Source organism: Vidua macroura, chromosome 13 (assembly GCF_024509145.1).
Source record: "Vidua macroura isolate BioBank_ID:100142 chromosome 13, ASM2450914v1, whole genome shotgun sequence".
Lineage (NCBI taxonomy): Eukaryota > Metazoa > Chordata > Aves > Passeriformes > Viduidae > Vidua > Vidua macroura.
The window spans coordinates 19,329,300-19,343,058 of NC_071583.1; the positions used below are offsets into that span (position 1 = coordinate 19,329,300).

General features: G+C 43.2%; 1 protein-coding gene across 1 annotated transcript; it reads right to left on the reverse strand.

Annotated features, from left to right (window-relative positions):
- Positions 1-10,440: 10,440 nt before the first annotated feature.
- GP9 (glycoprotein IX platelet) lies at positions 10,441-13,471 on the reverse strand. The gene is made up of 3 exons (XM_053989387.1): positions 13,417-13,471; positions 11,498-12,091; positions 10,441-11,142 (listed from the first exon to the last, which is right to left on the reverse strand). Exons 2-3 carry the CDS (start codon positions 12,083-12,085, stop codon positions 11,134-11,136), a joined length of 597 nt encoding a protein of 198 aa, XP_053845362.1. The 5' UTR covers positions 12,086-12,091; positions 13,417-13,471; the 3' UTR covers positions 10,441-11,133.
- Positions 13,472-13,759: the final 288 nt, after the last annotated feature.

The following is a 13,759-nucleotide window of genomic DNA, read 5'->3' on the forward strand; positions in this document are numbered from 1 at the left end:
TAATTAAATACATTGACAGAGCACATCTTGTCATTCTGTTCTTTTTACCAAAGATCAGCTAAATTCCATCCTCATCGTTTCAGGTTATAAAACTGTGAAATGAAACTGTTTTATGGCAAAGAGTGAGAGTTAAATTGTCCTGTAGGTAGTTGTGCAGGAGGAGGGCAATCTGATTATCTCTCTGAGCCAGCACAGCCAACCAGGCCAGCTTGGCTTGAGTTGCCTCTGAACTCAATCTATTTTTGGGTGGCTTCATGATTATTTCTTTTCAGGTCTGAATATATTTTTTTGGTGATCCATGGTTGCCTTCCAGCCAAGAGCAGAGGTTTGAGTACTCAGTCAGGCTGGACCAAAAGCTTTCTGTTCCTGCAGCCCTGAATTAAGGAGGGCACTGCATCCTTGGATATTGACCAGCCAGGACAGAAAAGGTGTTAAAGAGATAATCAGACATCACTGTGTGTATGCTTTCATGCTAATTATATTTTCAGAGCTGAGCAAAACACTTAGATTAGGTAGGAGGAAGCATTGCTAGAGATGTCAGTCTTTAATATTTATAATTCATTGTATCCCATCATTTTAATGGAAAACTAAAGGTGCTATTTCTGTGAAGATAATTTAAAAGCAGCTATTTCATTATCCTTGCTAGAGATCATTGCAAACATTTTTCTATTAGCTATTATTGTTGCTGCTTGTCACCACGAGCCTTTAACTGCTTTTAAAATAAAGAACTCCTCAAACAAAACCCACAAATTGTCACATTATATTGTTAAGCTTATGTGAGGGATCTGTGATGAGCTCTCTCACACTGTGAAAGCTCTGAGTAGTGGTTTGAGTGTTAAAATATTTGGTTTTCTTTGATTAATCCCCAGACTCCATTTGGGTTAACACCTCTTTCATGCAAAGGTAAAACAGGAGAAACAAAACGGGTTTGAGTAAATTCCAATTTGTATCTGGCTGTATTTGAGAGTGGTTCACCAGAGAAGAGTAGAAGGTGTTAGAACACTTCTGTAGCAGTCTCTTACTTAGTACTACTGTAGCAGTACCTAGAAAACAGTACTAAAACCTGTGAGAAAACCCCTTAAACTGGCCTTGGTCACAGTTTCCTGTTCTCTCCGTTCCACAGGGGAAGTGAAATTTTACCTCCACCAAGCCGAGCTGCCGAGCCCTGGGTGCAGGTGGAAAGTTGTTGGCAATTCCCACATTGGATTTGGGGGTAGGGCTGGGTTATGGTTCAAAGCAGCTGCTGGAGACTTGAAGTTAAAAAGGAAAGTAATTAAGTTCTGACCTTCTAAATAATCACCTACGGTGATGTCAGATGAAACAGAAAAAACACAAGGGAGATCCTAAGATCTGTCCCCCAGTCTCCTGCAGCACCAAGGAGCCAAGGGCAGGGCTTCCAAGAAAATTCAGAAACTCTGTGAGGACACAGTGAATTTACTGAATTCTCTGCAGCAGCAAGCATTCATTCCCACTGGGGATGTAGAACAATCACCAAAATTGTTCATGAAAACCAAGATGACTTGAGTTATGGCTTGGTGGGCATATTGCTTATACTGTGTTCCAAGAGAAATTTTCCAGCAAATTTCAACATTTTGTATTTACAATGCAGGCATGTCATTTGATGTGGTAATGCTCCTTTTGTGGGACAGCCTTTCCCTGGTTAGATTTTGGTTGAGAGAATGTTTAAGCATCTGTAGTTCTTGATATAATTTTATGGCCGCTGATTTTACAGCTGAGTCAGCTGGAATGGACTGAGTTCTTTCAGACACAAAAGTAGTGATATATTGTAATTTCTTTTTAAAGAGAGCTATTTGTTAAATATTTAAAGATCACCTTTTATAATAAATATAATGTATATAATATATGCATATATACAATATATATATAATATATAATATATAATATATAATATATAATATATGCAAAAAGCTACTTATTTGGGGTTTTTTGGTTGGGTTTTTTTTTTTTAAAGTAATAAAACCATGTTCCCGCACTGAGCATTACCTGACATAGCCCATAGATTTGATGCATAAATTCTTAGTCATGCACATTAAATTATACATATTCTGTGTCTCTTGAGTTTCTGAAAGCAAATTGCTCTTGTACCAATCTTATAATATTTTTAATATTTAGAGCTTTCCTTCTTGAGGAGAGTACCTGAGTGTTTATGTTTACAGAGAGACAACATTTTGTCCTGTCTGTTGATGAGGTGTGGAGCTTTTAACCCACAAAGGGCTGACACAAATGGATGGGTGTTCTGAAGCCCACCACCAGTGAACAGATATTCCTGCTGTACAGGAATTCCTGCTGGCAGCCTCTCTTGGCCATGTTTGTGTTGTGTGTCAGCAGGAATTGGGGAGCAGCACATGGACAGAGATGCTCTTTAGGGTGATGGTAAGAATTGGGTTTAATTGGGAAGTTCCACATTGTTACAGTAGGGTTTTCCTTCTGTGCTCTCCTCCACCCTCAACCCTTTGTCCTCCCGAGCAGCAGTGGTCCCAGCACTTGGAGGACTCCTGGAATCTCACAAAGTGATGTCACTTAGACCTGTTCTAGCAGAAATTTTGCCTCTGCCTGGTGTCCTTTTTCTGTAGTAGCACAGGTGGCACCAGAACTGTTGAGTTATAAGGAAGTTACTGACAAATAAACAGGGATGAATTCAGTCTCCAAAGCTTCTCCAGCCAAGGATTTGTACTGAGTACTCCTAAGCCTGCAGAGCCTACCCGTGCTATGAGAAAAATAGAAAATGTCTCCCTCGTGGTGACTCCTAGCAGTGAAATAGTTTCTGTTCTGCAGCTGCTCAGCAAAGTGTGTGACTTTGTGATGTGTGACGTGCTCCTCACCCTGCGCGGGTGTCACTTTTGTTATCACCCAAGTTCCAGAACAAGCTGGGAAGAACAAAAATTGTAATTGTATTCATGAAGTTTTCCAAGTTAGGCATTTTGAATGTTAGAAACCACCAGCTATTTCCAGTTCCTTTCAGATGACTCAGTTGTGGAGACTGGCCTCTTTGTCGTTTGAAATGCTATATTCATATACACAGCTTAATCATCTTCTGAATGAATGAAGTGCAAATCCTCATCTGCTTGGCTTCTGCAGGCTTTTATCAATCTTAGTCACCCATCCTTTTCTCCTTGTCTGTGCTCTGTAGAGGATGGAAGGCAGTCATTGCAGGGGTTTTATCTCACGGGGTGTGAGGACACACACCACTCCAGAGCCATGCCAATTACAGAAGTGATTTCTTAAACCCAGCTGGAAATCATTCTCACACACTAAAGAGTGGCTGATGAGACCAAACCCCTCGGTTTATTTGGCCAGTCCTCACAGCCAGTCCCGTTGTTTTGGGTACCTGTGTATCCCTGAGCTCCTTGGGGACCTGCATCACCTTGTTGGAGCTGCACCTTCAGGAGAGCAGGGTCAGGGAGTTTTTGGATACCTTTAGCAGCATTTGCACCCCCCAGGACTCCTGCCTGGCATTTCCAGTGCAGCCAGTCCCACAGAGCAGAAGGGTGCACATGAACTGGGATTTACCAGCTGGCTTGAGGCTGCATGTCCATGAAATACTGCACAAAGTGCTAAAGACTCAGTAAAGAAACACCTGGATGTTTGCAGTATCTGCTGGTTCTTTATTCTTTTTATCAGACATCCAAAAATCTGGGCTTTCATTCTCCTCGTGTCTGTTTGGGATCCCCAATGTTGTCACAATAGTTGGAATATTTGATGGTAATTTTCCCTGGTACAGATTACTGAGGGAGCTCAAATTGTTTTAAAACAACTTGATAAAAAAATATTTGGGCCTTTAAAAATTATGATGCAGCACATCAGTTAGGTAGGGGAATGGTAGCGAAAAAGACCCACAAAGAGATTTGATTTCATTATTTTGTTTTACCTAATATACTTTTTTCCTTTTTTGTTTTATCATGCATTGATAGGATGAAGTCATAGTACAAAGTTGTTAGTAGAATTTGAATTTACGTTAAAGTTCATCATCCCTTTAGGAGAACAGAAGGAATAAAACCTCAGTCAAGTTTCAATATAAATATTGAGCTGTGACTTTGGGAGTTGTAGTAGCAGAAAATTCCAGAAAATTCCATGTCTAAAAATGATTAATCACAGTGAAGAAAACAAATGGAGATTGTATTGCCCAGTGTCCAGAATTATAATGACTCCATGTTTCTGCCAATTGAAAACACTTTGTGTCTTGCACCTTCTGACACTTCAGGACAGAAAACTTGTATGGAAACTCTGGGAAGAGCTGACAGTAATTGGCAGCTTGTTTAGAAAATCTCAGCCCATCACTTGGAAAGAGTGACAAATTTCAGGGAACTTCTGTCCCTGCTGAATTCAGCAGCCACTAGGTGCCAATGTTGGTCCAGTTTCAGAGCAGTTGGACAAAGCAGTGATGGGAGGCAAAGGAATCCCTTTGGGAGCTCTGAGTTTTTGCTGTGCACAGTTTGTGTCCTTTCATTGCCCCTTTCACAGAATTCATACAGAATTCACAGAATGACCAGGTTGAAGGGACCTTCAAGATCATCGAGTCCAACCCATGCCCCAGTACTTGAACTAAAGCCTGGCACCCAGTGCCACATCCAGTCTTTTTTTAAACCCATCCAGGGATGATGACTCCAGCACCTCCCTGGGCAGGCCATGCCAGTACTTTATCACTCCTTCCGTGAAAAGCCTTTTCCTAAAATCCAACCTAAATTTCCCTTGGTGCAGCTTGAGACTGTGTCCTCTCATTCTGTTAGTTGCTGCCTGGAGAAAGAGCCCAACCCCAGCTGAGCACAGCCACCTTTCTTTCCACCAGGTTCACCTGCATTTACAATAGGTGGGTATTTACGAACAGTTTTGATGATCAGGATTTTGCATATAATGCAAAACTAAATAGGATTCTTGTGAGTATAAGTTGTATTTTGTTGTTGTACCCAAATAATCTCAGTAAAATGACTGAGATGTCCTTGCATTTAAAGTTATTCATAATTCCTCCTGGAGATAGTCATTGCATCTTTTCAATTGCAGGACAACTTAGTTTATAAACACATTCCTTGCAGGTATTAGCTGAAATTGAGTAATTTGTTTCCATGATCTGTGTGTTAGTCTGTTTTAAGGTGTGGGCTGCTCACAGAAAGGACCTCTTCACACAGAATCACCAGGTTGGAAGAGACCTTCAAGATCGAGTCCAGCCCTAACACTTCAACTATACCATGGCACCCAGTGCCACATCCAACCTTTTTTAAACACATCCAGGGGTGGTGACTCCAGCACCTCCCCAGGCAGACCATTCCAGAATTTTATCACCCATTCTGTAAAAAACCTTTTGCTAACATCCAACCTAAATTTCCCTTGGTGCAGCCTAAGACTGTGTCCTCTGGTTCTGTCAGTGCTGCCTGGAGAAAGAGCCCAACCCCAGCTGAGCACAGCCACCTTTCAGGAAGTTGTAGAGTGATAAGGTCACCTCTGAGTCTCCTTTTCTCCAGGCTGAACACCCCCAGCTCCCTCAGCTGCTCCTCACAGGGTTTGTGTTCCCAGCCCCTCTCCAGCCTCGCTGTCTCCTCTGGAGGTGCTCGAGTGTGTCAATGTCCTTCCCAAACTGAGGCCCAGAGCTGGGCACGGCACTCCAGGTGTGCCCTCACCAGTGCCCAGTACAGGGGCAGAATGAGCTCCCTGCTCCTGCTGGCCTCACCATTCCCGATCCAGGCCAGGAGCCATTGGCTTTCTTGGCCACCAGGGCACACGGCTGGCTCATGTTTAGCTGGCTGTCAACCAGTGCCCCCAGGTCCCTTTCTGCCTGGGCACTGCCCAGCCACACCATCCCTTCAGGTTGTAATTGCTGCTGGTTTCGTTTTTGTTTTTCCATAAACCAGCTTTTGATAAATGCACCTGAACGTTAAATTACTGGGTTTTGCAGTGTCCTTGCAAACTCGGGGAAATCAATAATACCTTCACTTCTAAATGCTCTGCTGTCTTGAGGGCAACCTTTGGTGGTGTGGCCATTGCCACGACCTTCCTCTGCTTTGCACTGCTGCTGATGGGAGAGGGTTGCAGAGGTCGACTTTATTTGGATGTGTCAGGTTCCTTCTCCATGGCCCTAAGAGGCAATCTATGAATTCTTGTCAAAAAAACTAATTATTAGTTAAGAGGTAAAACTCTTTTGACCCCTAAAGAGGAGACAAGAAAGATGATGCAAGGAGAAAAGGGAGGCTGCAATCTATCCCTGCTGACACTCCCTTCCCTAGGGATCAAGGTCATTTAAGAAAGGGCTTCATTTGAATTTTTTCCCCTTGGACTAAGATGAATGTTCTGTATTTCTGTAGCCCTATTCCTTAATAGTATTCTGAGGGAAGAGGTTTCAATCCACTCCTTCCTGGGGAATGTCTTGACGCAGAACAGCACCATTCAATTTTAATAACTCTGGATTACTAGAGAACTGGATGCTTACTGCTCAGACAAGCCAAGCCAAATGAAATCTGAGCAAAATTCTAAACGCTAACGTTTCTTTTGCCTAAAATGAAGATGCCAGGTCAGGCAGTAGCTGTGACATCACTGGGATGAACATTGGGGAGTGCTGCTGGGGAAGGCACTGCAGAGGCCACGTCAGGAGCAAAGTGCCCCTGGGAAGGAGCTCAGTATAAATAGCAGCCATGTGGCCATTATGCAACTGGAGCAATTTGTTGTCACACACCCATTATTGAGTGTAATCTGAATTTCATTGGAGTCAATCTAATGGCAAAATATTTACGTGGGTTCCAGCAACAGAGCCACAGCACTTTGGGAAATTGTTTTGTGCTCTGGAGACAAAAGGTATTAAGATAAAGAAACTTAGCATTGATAAGCATTACAGTAAACTTAGCACCATCAAAGGAGTCATTAGGTAGGAATTGTTAATATTTCATCTGTTGGCAGTGAAACTAAAATCCTGTAATTCAGGTATAAATCATAACATGCAAGTGTGTGGGCCTTAAGAATCCAGGAAGAACAGCAGTTTTGAGAAGCCTCAAACTCTATTTTAATAATTCCCCAAACAGTGCATTTAAACATAAACCAGCATGAGAACGAATGTGTATTGGCTAATTAATTTAGAATATAATAGTGGCAGCACAAACAGCCAAGAGGCTGTTTCACTGCATTCGACATGTGTTTTGTACATTGAATTAGTGTTTAGTTCTTACAGTTTACGTTTACTAGTTCAAAAATAGAAGAAATTTCCTGTTCCCCTGAGGGAATCCCTATTTTTTTCTTGTCCTGTTAGGCTAGGAATAGTCTTGGTTTTCTGCTGTTTGAAATTTTTTCTAGGGTGAGTTTTTCTCTTTTTATTGGATGAGTTATTTTAGTAGTTTTTAATGCAGTTCCATATCTGGTCAGTGCAAGCAGAAGGTGTGCAAATAAAATGGAAAATTACAGTCATTATGTCACATATCTCTTATGACTTAGCTGGGGTTTAACTGAACAGAAAGAAATATTTTACTTTGTATTACTTATTTTCTGTGTAGTTAAATTCTTTGAAAGGGAGCACTAAATCTGAATCCTTAAATGCACAGCCACTAAACCAAATAATAAATACAGAACAAGATGGTTACCTTTGCAATGTATTTTGTTCCTAAGAGCAAAGCTGTGTTTGGTCTCTAGTATGAATTTAGTGTGAATTGATTTTACCTAGGTTGCTGAGCAAACCTTAGGACAGGTTTACAGTCAAAATCCTCTCAGGTTAGATAGGAGTGTGAGCCCATGGAGATGTGTAAATTCAAATCTACTTCCTACACTCACTTACAAATAAGAGAAGACTGTCAGAACAGAAAAATGCCACATATCCACCTCATGGAGATGCCCAGAGCTCCTGGGAAAGGCTGGGCTGATTCTCAAAGCATGGGTGAAATAAAAAGCTGTTTTCAGATTTCTTCCTCTTTACTTGGTTGGTGGGGGAAAAGAAAAAGCTGTCAAGTACACTTAGGTCTCATTCATCATTTAACCTTCACCTGCAGGAGCTGAAACACGAGAAATGTATGTTCTTAAAATACCAACATCCTTGGAACACGGGACCGGGCAGAAACCATGCAAATTCAGTGACTCCACACCGCTGGCAGGTACGTTTTAGTGAAAATATTGCAATTTTACTCTGAATAAGCATCTCTTCTAAAATAACTTACATCACAGGCATGCACTTTTGCTCCTCTGTTGCAAGCAGATGCTCCTGCCAGGGCAGGAGGGCTCGAGCTGGCTCCATTCCCCAGGCCATGTCATTTCCTACACTGTCCAGGTGCCCAGCCCTCCCTGGCAGTGGCACTTGGACTGGAGCTGCTGGCAGTTGCCACTGCCCTGTGCAGGCAGGAGGAAGTTATTTTCCATTAAAAATAAAAATAAAATAAAAATTTAAAATGTATTTAAAAGCAGCCATATCAAGTGCCACTGTTTTTCCCACTTGCTCAGCTCCACCCTTGGCACTTTTTGGGCAGCTCCTCCCCAGGCTCCCCTGCTCCTGCTGTGCTTTCCCAGGAGCTCCAGTGGCCCCAGCAGCTGCTGCTGCCCAGGGCCAATCGTGCTGCTGCTTACTTTCTGGATTTGGAAATCCTTCTGTCTTATAAACGAGCAGAAGAGCTTCAATTCTTTCAGTTCTGGCGCAGAAAAGAGTATTTGTAGCTGATTTCAGCAGTCAGCCCCAGAGTGGCTGCACCCAGAGGAGCGACATCAGTGCTGCAAAGCCAGAGAGCTGGAGTCGAAAAGGCAGAGCCACTTTTATTTCACTGGGCAGAGCTGGGCTGGTTTATTCCATTGGGCAGGGCTGATTTATTCCATTGGGCAGGGCTGGTTTATTCCATTGGGCAGGGCTGATTTATTCCATTGGGCAGGGCTGGTTTATTCCATTGGGCAGAGCTGGGCTGATTTATTCCATTGGGCAGGGCTGATTTATTCCATTGGGCAGGGCTGGTCTGGTTTGTTCCATTGGGCAGGGCTGATTTATTCCATTGGGCAGGGCTGGGCTGGTTTGTTCCATTGGGCAGGGCTGATTTATTCCATTGGGCAGGGCAGGGCTGGTTTATTCCATTGGGCAGAGCTGGTTTGCTCCATTGGGCAGGGCTGATTTATTCCATTGGGCAGGGCTGGGCTGGTTTGTTCCGTTGGGCAGGGCTGGTTTGCTCCAGTGGCAGGGCTGGTTTGCTCCATTGGCAGGGCTGGTTTATTCCATTGGGCAGGGCTGGTTTGCTCCATTGGCAGGGCTGGTTTGCTCCATTGGCAGGGCTGGTTTATTCCATTGGGCAGGGCTGGGCTGGTTTGCTCCATTGGCAGGGCTGGTTTGTTCCATTGGGCAGAGCTGGGCTGGTTTATCCAGCCTGCTTTGAGCTGAGGCAGCATGGTTCTTAGGGAATGAGCTGCCTTGTGTTCCAGGGAGCTCCAGAGCTGGCTGTTAGCACATTAACATTCATATTAATCATAATAATCATGTTCTGTCAGGATGGTGGCCCTGTAGCACAAAGGAGAGCAGCACTTTGTGATGATGGAGCCTTGCAAACTGCTCTGGTGCATGAGCTCACACCTGGAATAAACTCTAACTAAAGCCTGGCAGAAGGCAAGCAGGAAGCTGAACAGAAGTCATTCATCTTGAGCAATGCTGTTTGCTCCAGTCTTAACAAAATACAGAGAATTTATAGGCAAAAAGCTGATTCACATACTATACTATTTAATAAATGAAACCTGCAAATATTCCTCACCTTAACTGAGTTTCAGTCTACACAGAATTGCTGTTCACACAAATTCCTGTTCACACAAACCTTCTCTGTGTGCTACAGTGAGGTTTTGGTCAATAATGCTGACTCTGATGACTTCTCCTGCCCACTGTGGAAGCAAATCTCTTTATTTTATTTTATTTTATTTTATTTTATTTTATTTTATTTTATTTTATTTTATTTTATTTTATTTTATTTTATTTTATTTTATTTTATTTTATTTTATTTTATTTTATTTTATTTTATTTTATTTTATTGTTATCATCCCAGTAGTCACATCTGTGTTCCCAGATTGTGCAAGCAGATACAGCCACCAGTTTGCCCCTTGCAGGCTGGATGCAGTGACAGTTTCTGGGGTGCTCCAAACCCATTTTGGGAGTGCTGCCTGTGTGTTTCACTTTGATAGCTGATGTATTTTCCTGCCTTTGCCCGTTATTAGCAGCTGTGGTGTTAGTTATGCAGTTTGATGGAGTGTGTGGCTAAAGCATGACACAGTGGCCCTGCCAGATAAACACTGAGTGTTGCTTCTGAGCCCTCAGTTAGTTCTAGCTGTCCCCTTTGCAGAGAGGTTTTTTTTCAGATAAAACCCAAATGGATGAAAAGTTATAAATACAAGTCTGTTTTGGTAGAATGTGAACTGCTGCCATGGAAGACATTCCCTCCTCTTTCCTCTTATAAGGACAGAAAAGTTCTCTCAATTTTTTTCCTGTATTTTGTGCATCTTATTTGATGTGTTGGTTGGTGCAAGCAGAAATGTTCACTAATTGCCCATTTTTAATATATTTATACTGTTGAAGCCATGTAGTAAAGCAGTTCACTATTCTATGCATTTCTAGTTTATAGGCACAGAAGAGAGTGATAAGCTTTTAGTCTGAATGATTTATTTCATTTCGGGGAAACAAGAAATATCATGTAGGAAATTCCATGAGAGATGGCAGAGTGCATTTCTTCTGTACTATTCTGCATTCATACAGAATAGTGGTTGTCTTTTAAAAAAATTGAAACGCTCAGTGCAGGGGAAATATTCTAAAATTATCTCCAGAGGACAAGTTCTGAAAATATCTTAGAAATTTAATCAGAAATGTTTAGAGTTGTGAAAGAGATCAAATTTTGGTCAATATGAATGTTCAATAAGCATCCATTATTTCAGTTCCACATAGAATGCTTTATTATTGTTCACCCTTCAGGAAATTCCATAAGATGTAAAATTATTTTGCTGATTATGTTGTCATTACCAGTCCATCTTTAACTGTTTTCAATCAGGGATCCATGCAGTGTCTGGTCTGTATAATCTGGGTGCTTTTGGGGGCAGGAAGCTCCTGAATCTGAGGAAGAGAGGACTGAGTTTTCCTGCACACGGGAATGGTCCTACCAAGCCCCCTGGGACACCAAGAGATGCTGATGGGTTGTGAACTCACAGAGCCTGAGTGAGAAAAGCGTTGTTAAAATAATATCATTGGTGTTCATCTCCATATATTAAAAAGTGTAGGGGTGTAAATCTTCTTTCTGTGAGACCTGAGAATCCAGTGGGAAAATGATTTTAAAAATGTGGAAACTGCTCTTCATATGAGCAGATGGCAGCAGGGTGAAACTTGCCCGTCCAAGCCTCACCAAGCTTCTTTTTGGACAAAAATTAAATCCAACTCGCCTGAGGACCCAGACTTTGGGCTTTTTTTTGCATTGACTATTCAAACCAGTGCTACCAGTGCTTTTGCTTTTTTGTTGTGGAGGAGTTTGGAGTTTCTGCCAGGCTGGTGGCAGGGAAGAGCTCACAGTACCTTGTGGGTTTTGGGGATGTTCCTCCTCAGCCGCCGCCTCCCGAGGCTGAGCTGGCAGACCAGCTTTTTGGAGAACTTCAGAGCCCACGCCACTAAAAGGAGGGTAATTATCGCCCCAGCAATTAAAATGAGGTCTCGCCAGAAGAACTGGAGACACTTGGTTGGGAGAAGCCTGGTACAAACGCCCAGATCATTCCCAGTCAGCTGCCCCAGGGCTTTCATCCGCAGCGCAGCGGGGCTGGCGCACCTGAGCCGGGCGAGCGCGGGTGCGGAGAAATCCTGCAGCCAGAGCTTCAGGTACAGGATGTGACAGTCACAGTGCCAGGGGTTGTCCCAGAGCTGCAGCTCCTGCAGGTGGCCCAGGCTGTCCAGGGCTCCGGCGGGGATGGAGGCCAGGCTGTTGTTGTGCAGGTGCAGGCTGCGGGTCAGGCGCGGCAGGGCGGGCAGGGCGCGCAGCCCCCGCGAGCTGCAGTCCACCCCTGTCCCCCAGGGCTCCCCCAGGGACCAGCAGCTGCACGGGGATGGACAATCCTCGCCCAGCACCGTGGGGAGCAGCAGGGCACAGCCCAGCACGGCCAGCAGCTCCATCTGCAGCTGCACAAACAACAAGTGAGGTTTATTGCCATGGCTCTGAGAGCAGAGCCCCGCAGCAGTTATTTCTCCCCCAGGTTTAGGTTTCTAGAATAAAATCTTTGTGGAAGAGGCTTTACAGTGACTCCTGTGAGCCATGGAGAAGTTTGATAAGAGGATCCATGTTTACCTCTGAAAGAATTTTCTACCAAGGTCGTTGACATAGAAACCAAGAAAGAGAGAAGGATAAATAAGAGAAACCTGCAACTGCCTATTCCAGTAGGCACTTTGCTTGTCTCTCGTGACCAATGAGTAAAGTGTAAACTTAGGAGCTTTGTAAGAATGTCGAAAAGGCATGCATGCTAGAATAAAAACAGGCTTTGAAGCCTTCTGGAAATGGAGGGTGTTGCTTTGTATTGTCTCTGTCTCCACTATGACAAATCTTTAGCTTTCTGTATGTCCCACAGAACCACTCTCCCCATAAACACTGAAGACAGAGCACACTTCTTCCCTCCCCTCTCTGGTTCATTGTTTTCCCTTCATAACTGTACAAAAGATATTATTGATCAAAATTCTGGGGCAGAATGTCACCAGGAGATGATGGGAAAAATCACTTTAGTTTTAGGAAAAGGTTTCTATTCTGCTTCCATATCTTCATAGATCTAGTGTTAAAATTGTGTGTTTAAGCAAGTTTTCAAAATGAAGCTTAAGGGATTGAATAAAATTGTAACTGTCTGAAAATCTTCTTTCTTTCTGAAGCTGAAATACACATCTTAACCATCTCCTGTGTATTTGTCAATGAGTTAACAAATACTCTGTTGTTCCTCTTTGTGTCATGTGCCACCCGTTGCTTATTGTCTTTTCCACATTTTCTTGTATAACTGCCCAGACTGAACTCTACTCTTGACAGTCATAATTTACCTTCTATATTGTGGTTCCACCCACCTCCCCCACCCCCAATTTTTTTTTTTTTTTTTTGCTTGGATGGTTCATTAACCAATTTTTAACATTGGTGCATACACTACATTTTGTTTTGTTCATCCTTAAAGCCTACTGCAGCCATTAAGATAAACTGAAATCTAGGCTTGGGTATTCTGAGTATCTTTGCTCTGAACCCAGATACTAATCTGCGATTTTTCAAGGAGTCTACCAGAGCTCTTTTTCCCAAAGTAAACAGCTTAGAAGGACAGACTACGACAGCTGCCTAAAAGAAGTTAAGTGATACTTCTGGAAAAGACATCTCTTCTGATTAAATATAGAAACAGCAAGAAACCCAAACTGAAACAGAAACAAGAACTGTGGCAGAAATGCAGAAGGGAGAGCTGGGGAGGTGCCTGGCTGACACTTACCCTGTTTGGCCCCTCTTGATCCCTTTCCCTGTGCCTGCAGAAGTGCTGGAGTGTGGATGGCTGAGTGCTCAGAGTCCCCCAGGAACTGTGGCAGATGAGCTTTTTCCTCTGCAGGATGGGGCAGCATCTCAGAGCTGCCATTTATGGTTGTGCTGTGGCATAAAGTGCTTGGGGTGGGTCTTGTGCTTGCTGCAGACAAGAGGAAATGCTTTGGGATTTTTGTTTTGTTCCTAATGAATTTTTCCTATTGCATCTGACAGTATCTGGAAAAACTCATCTGAAATTTGTGGGGTTTTTTATCTCCAGAAAATCTCCATGTATAAAAGTTGAGACACACAAGCCC

What these genes read in the sequence shown, in the direction of transcription:
- GP9 (XM_053989387.1), bottom strand. Translation starts at nt 12,085, where the DNA reads ATGGAGCTGCTGGCCGTGCTGGGCTGTGCCCTGCTGCTCCCCACGGTG.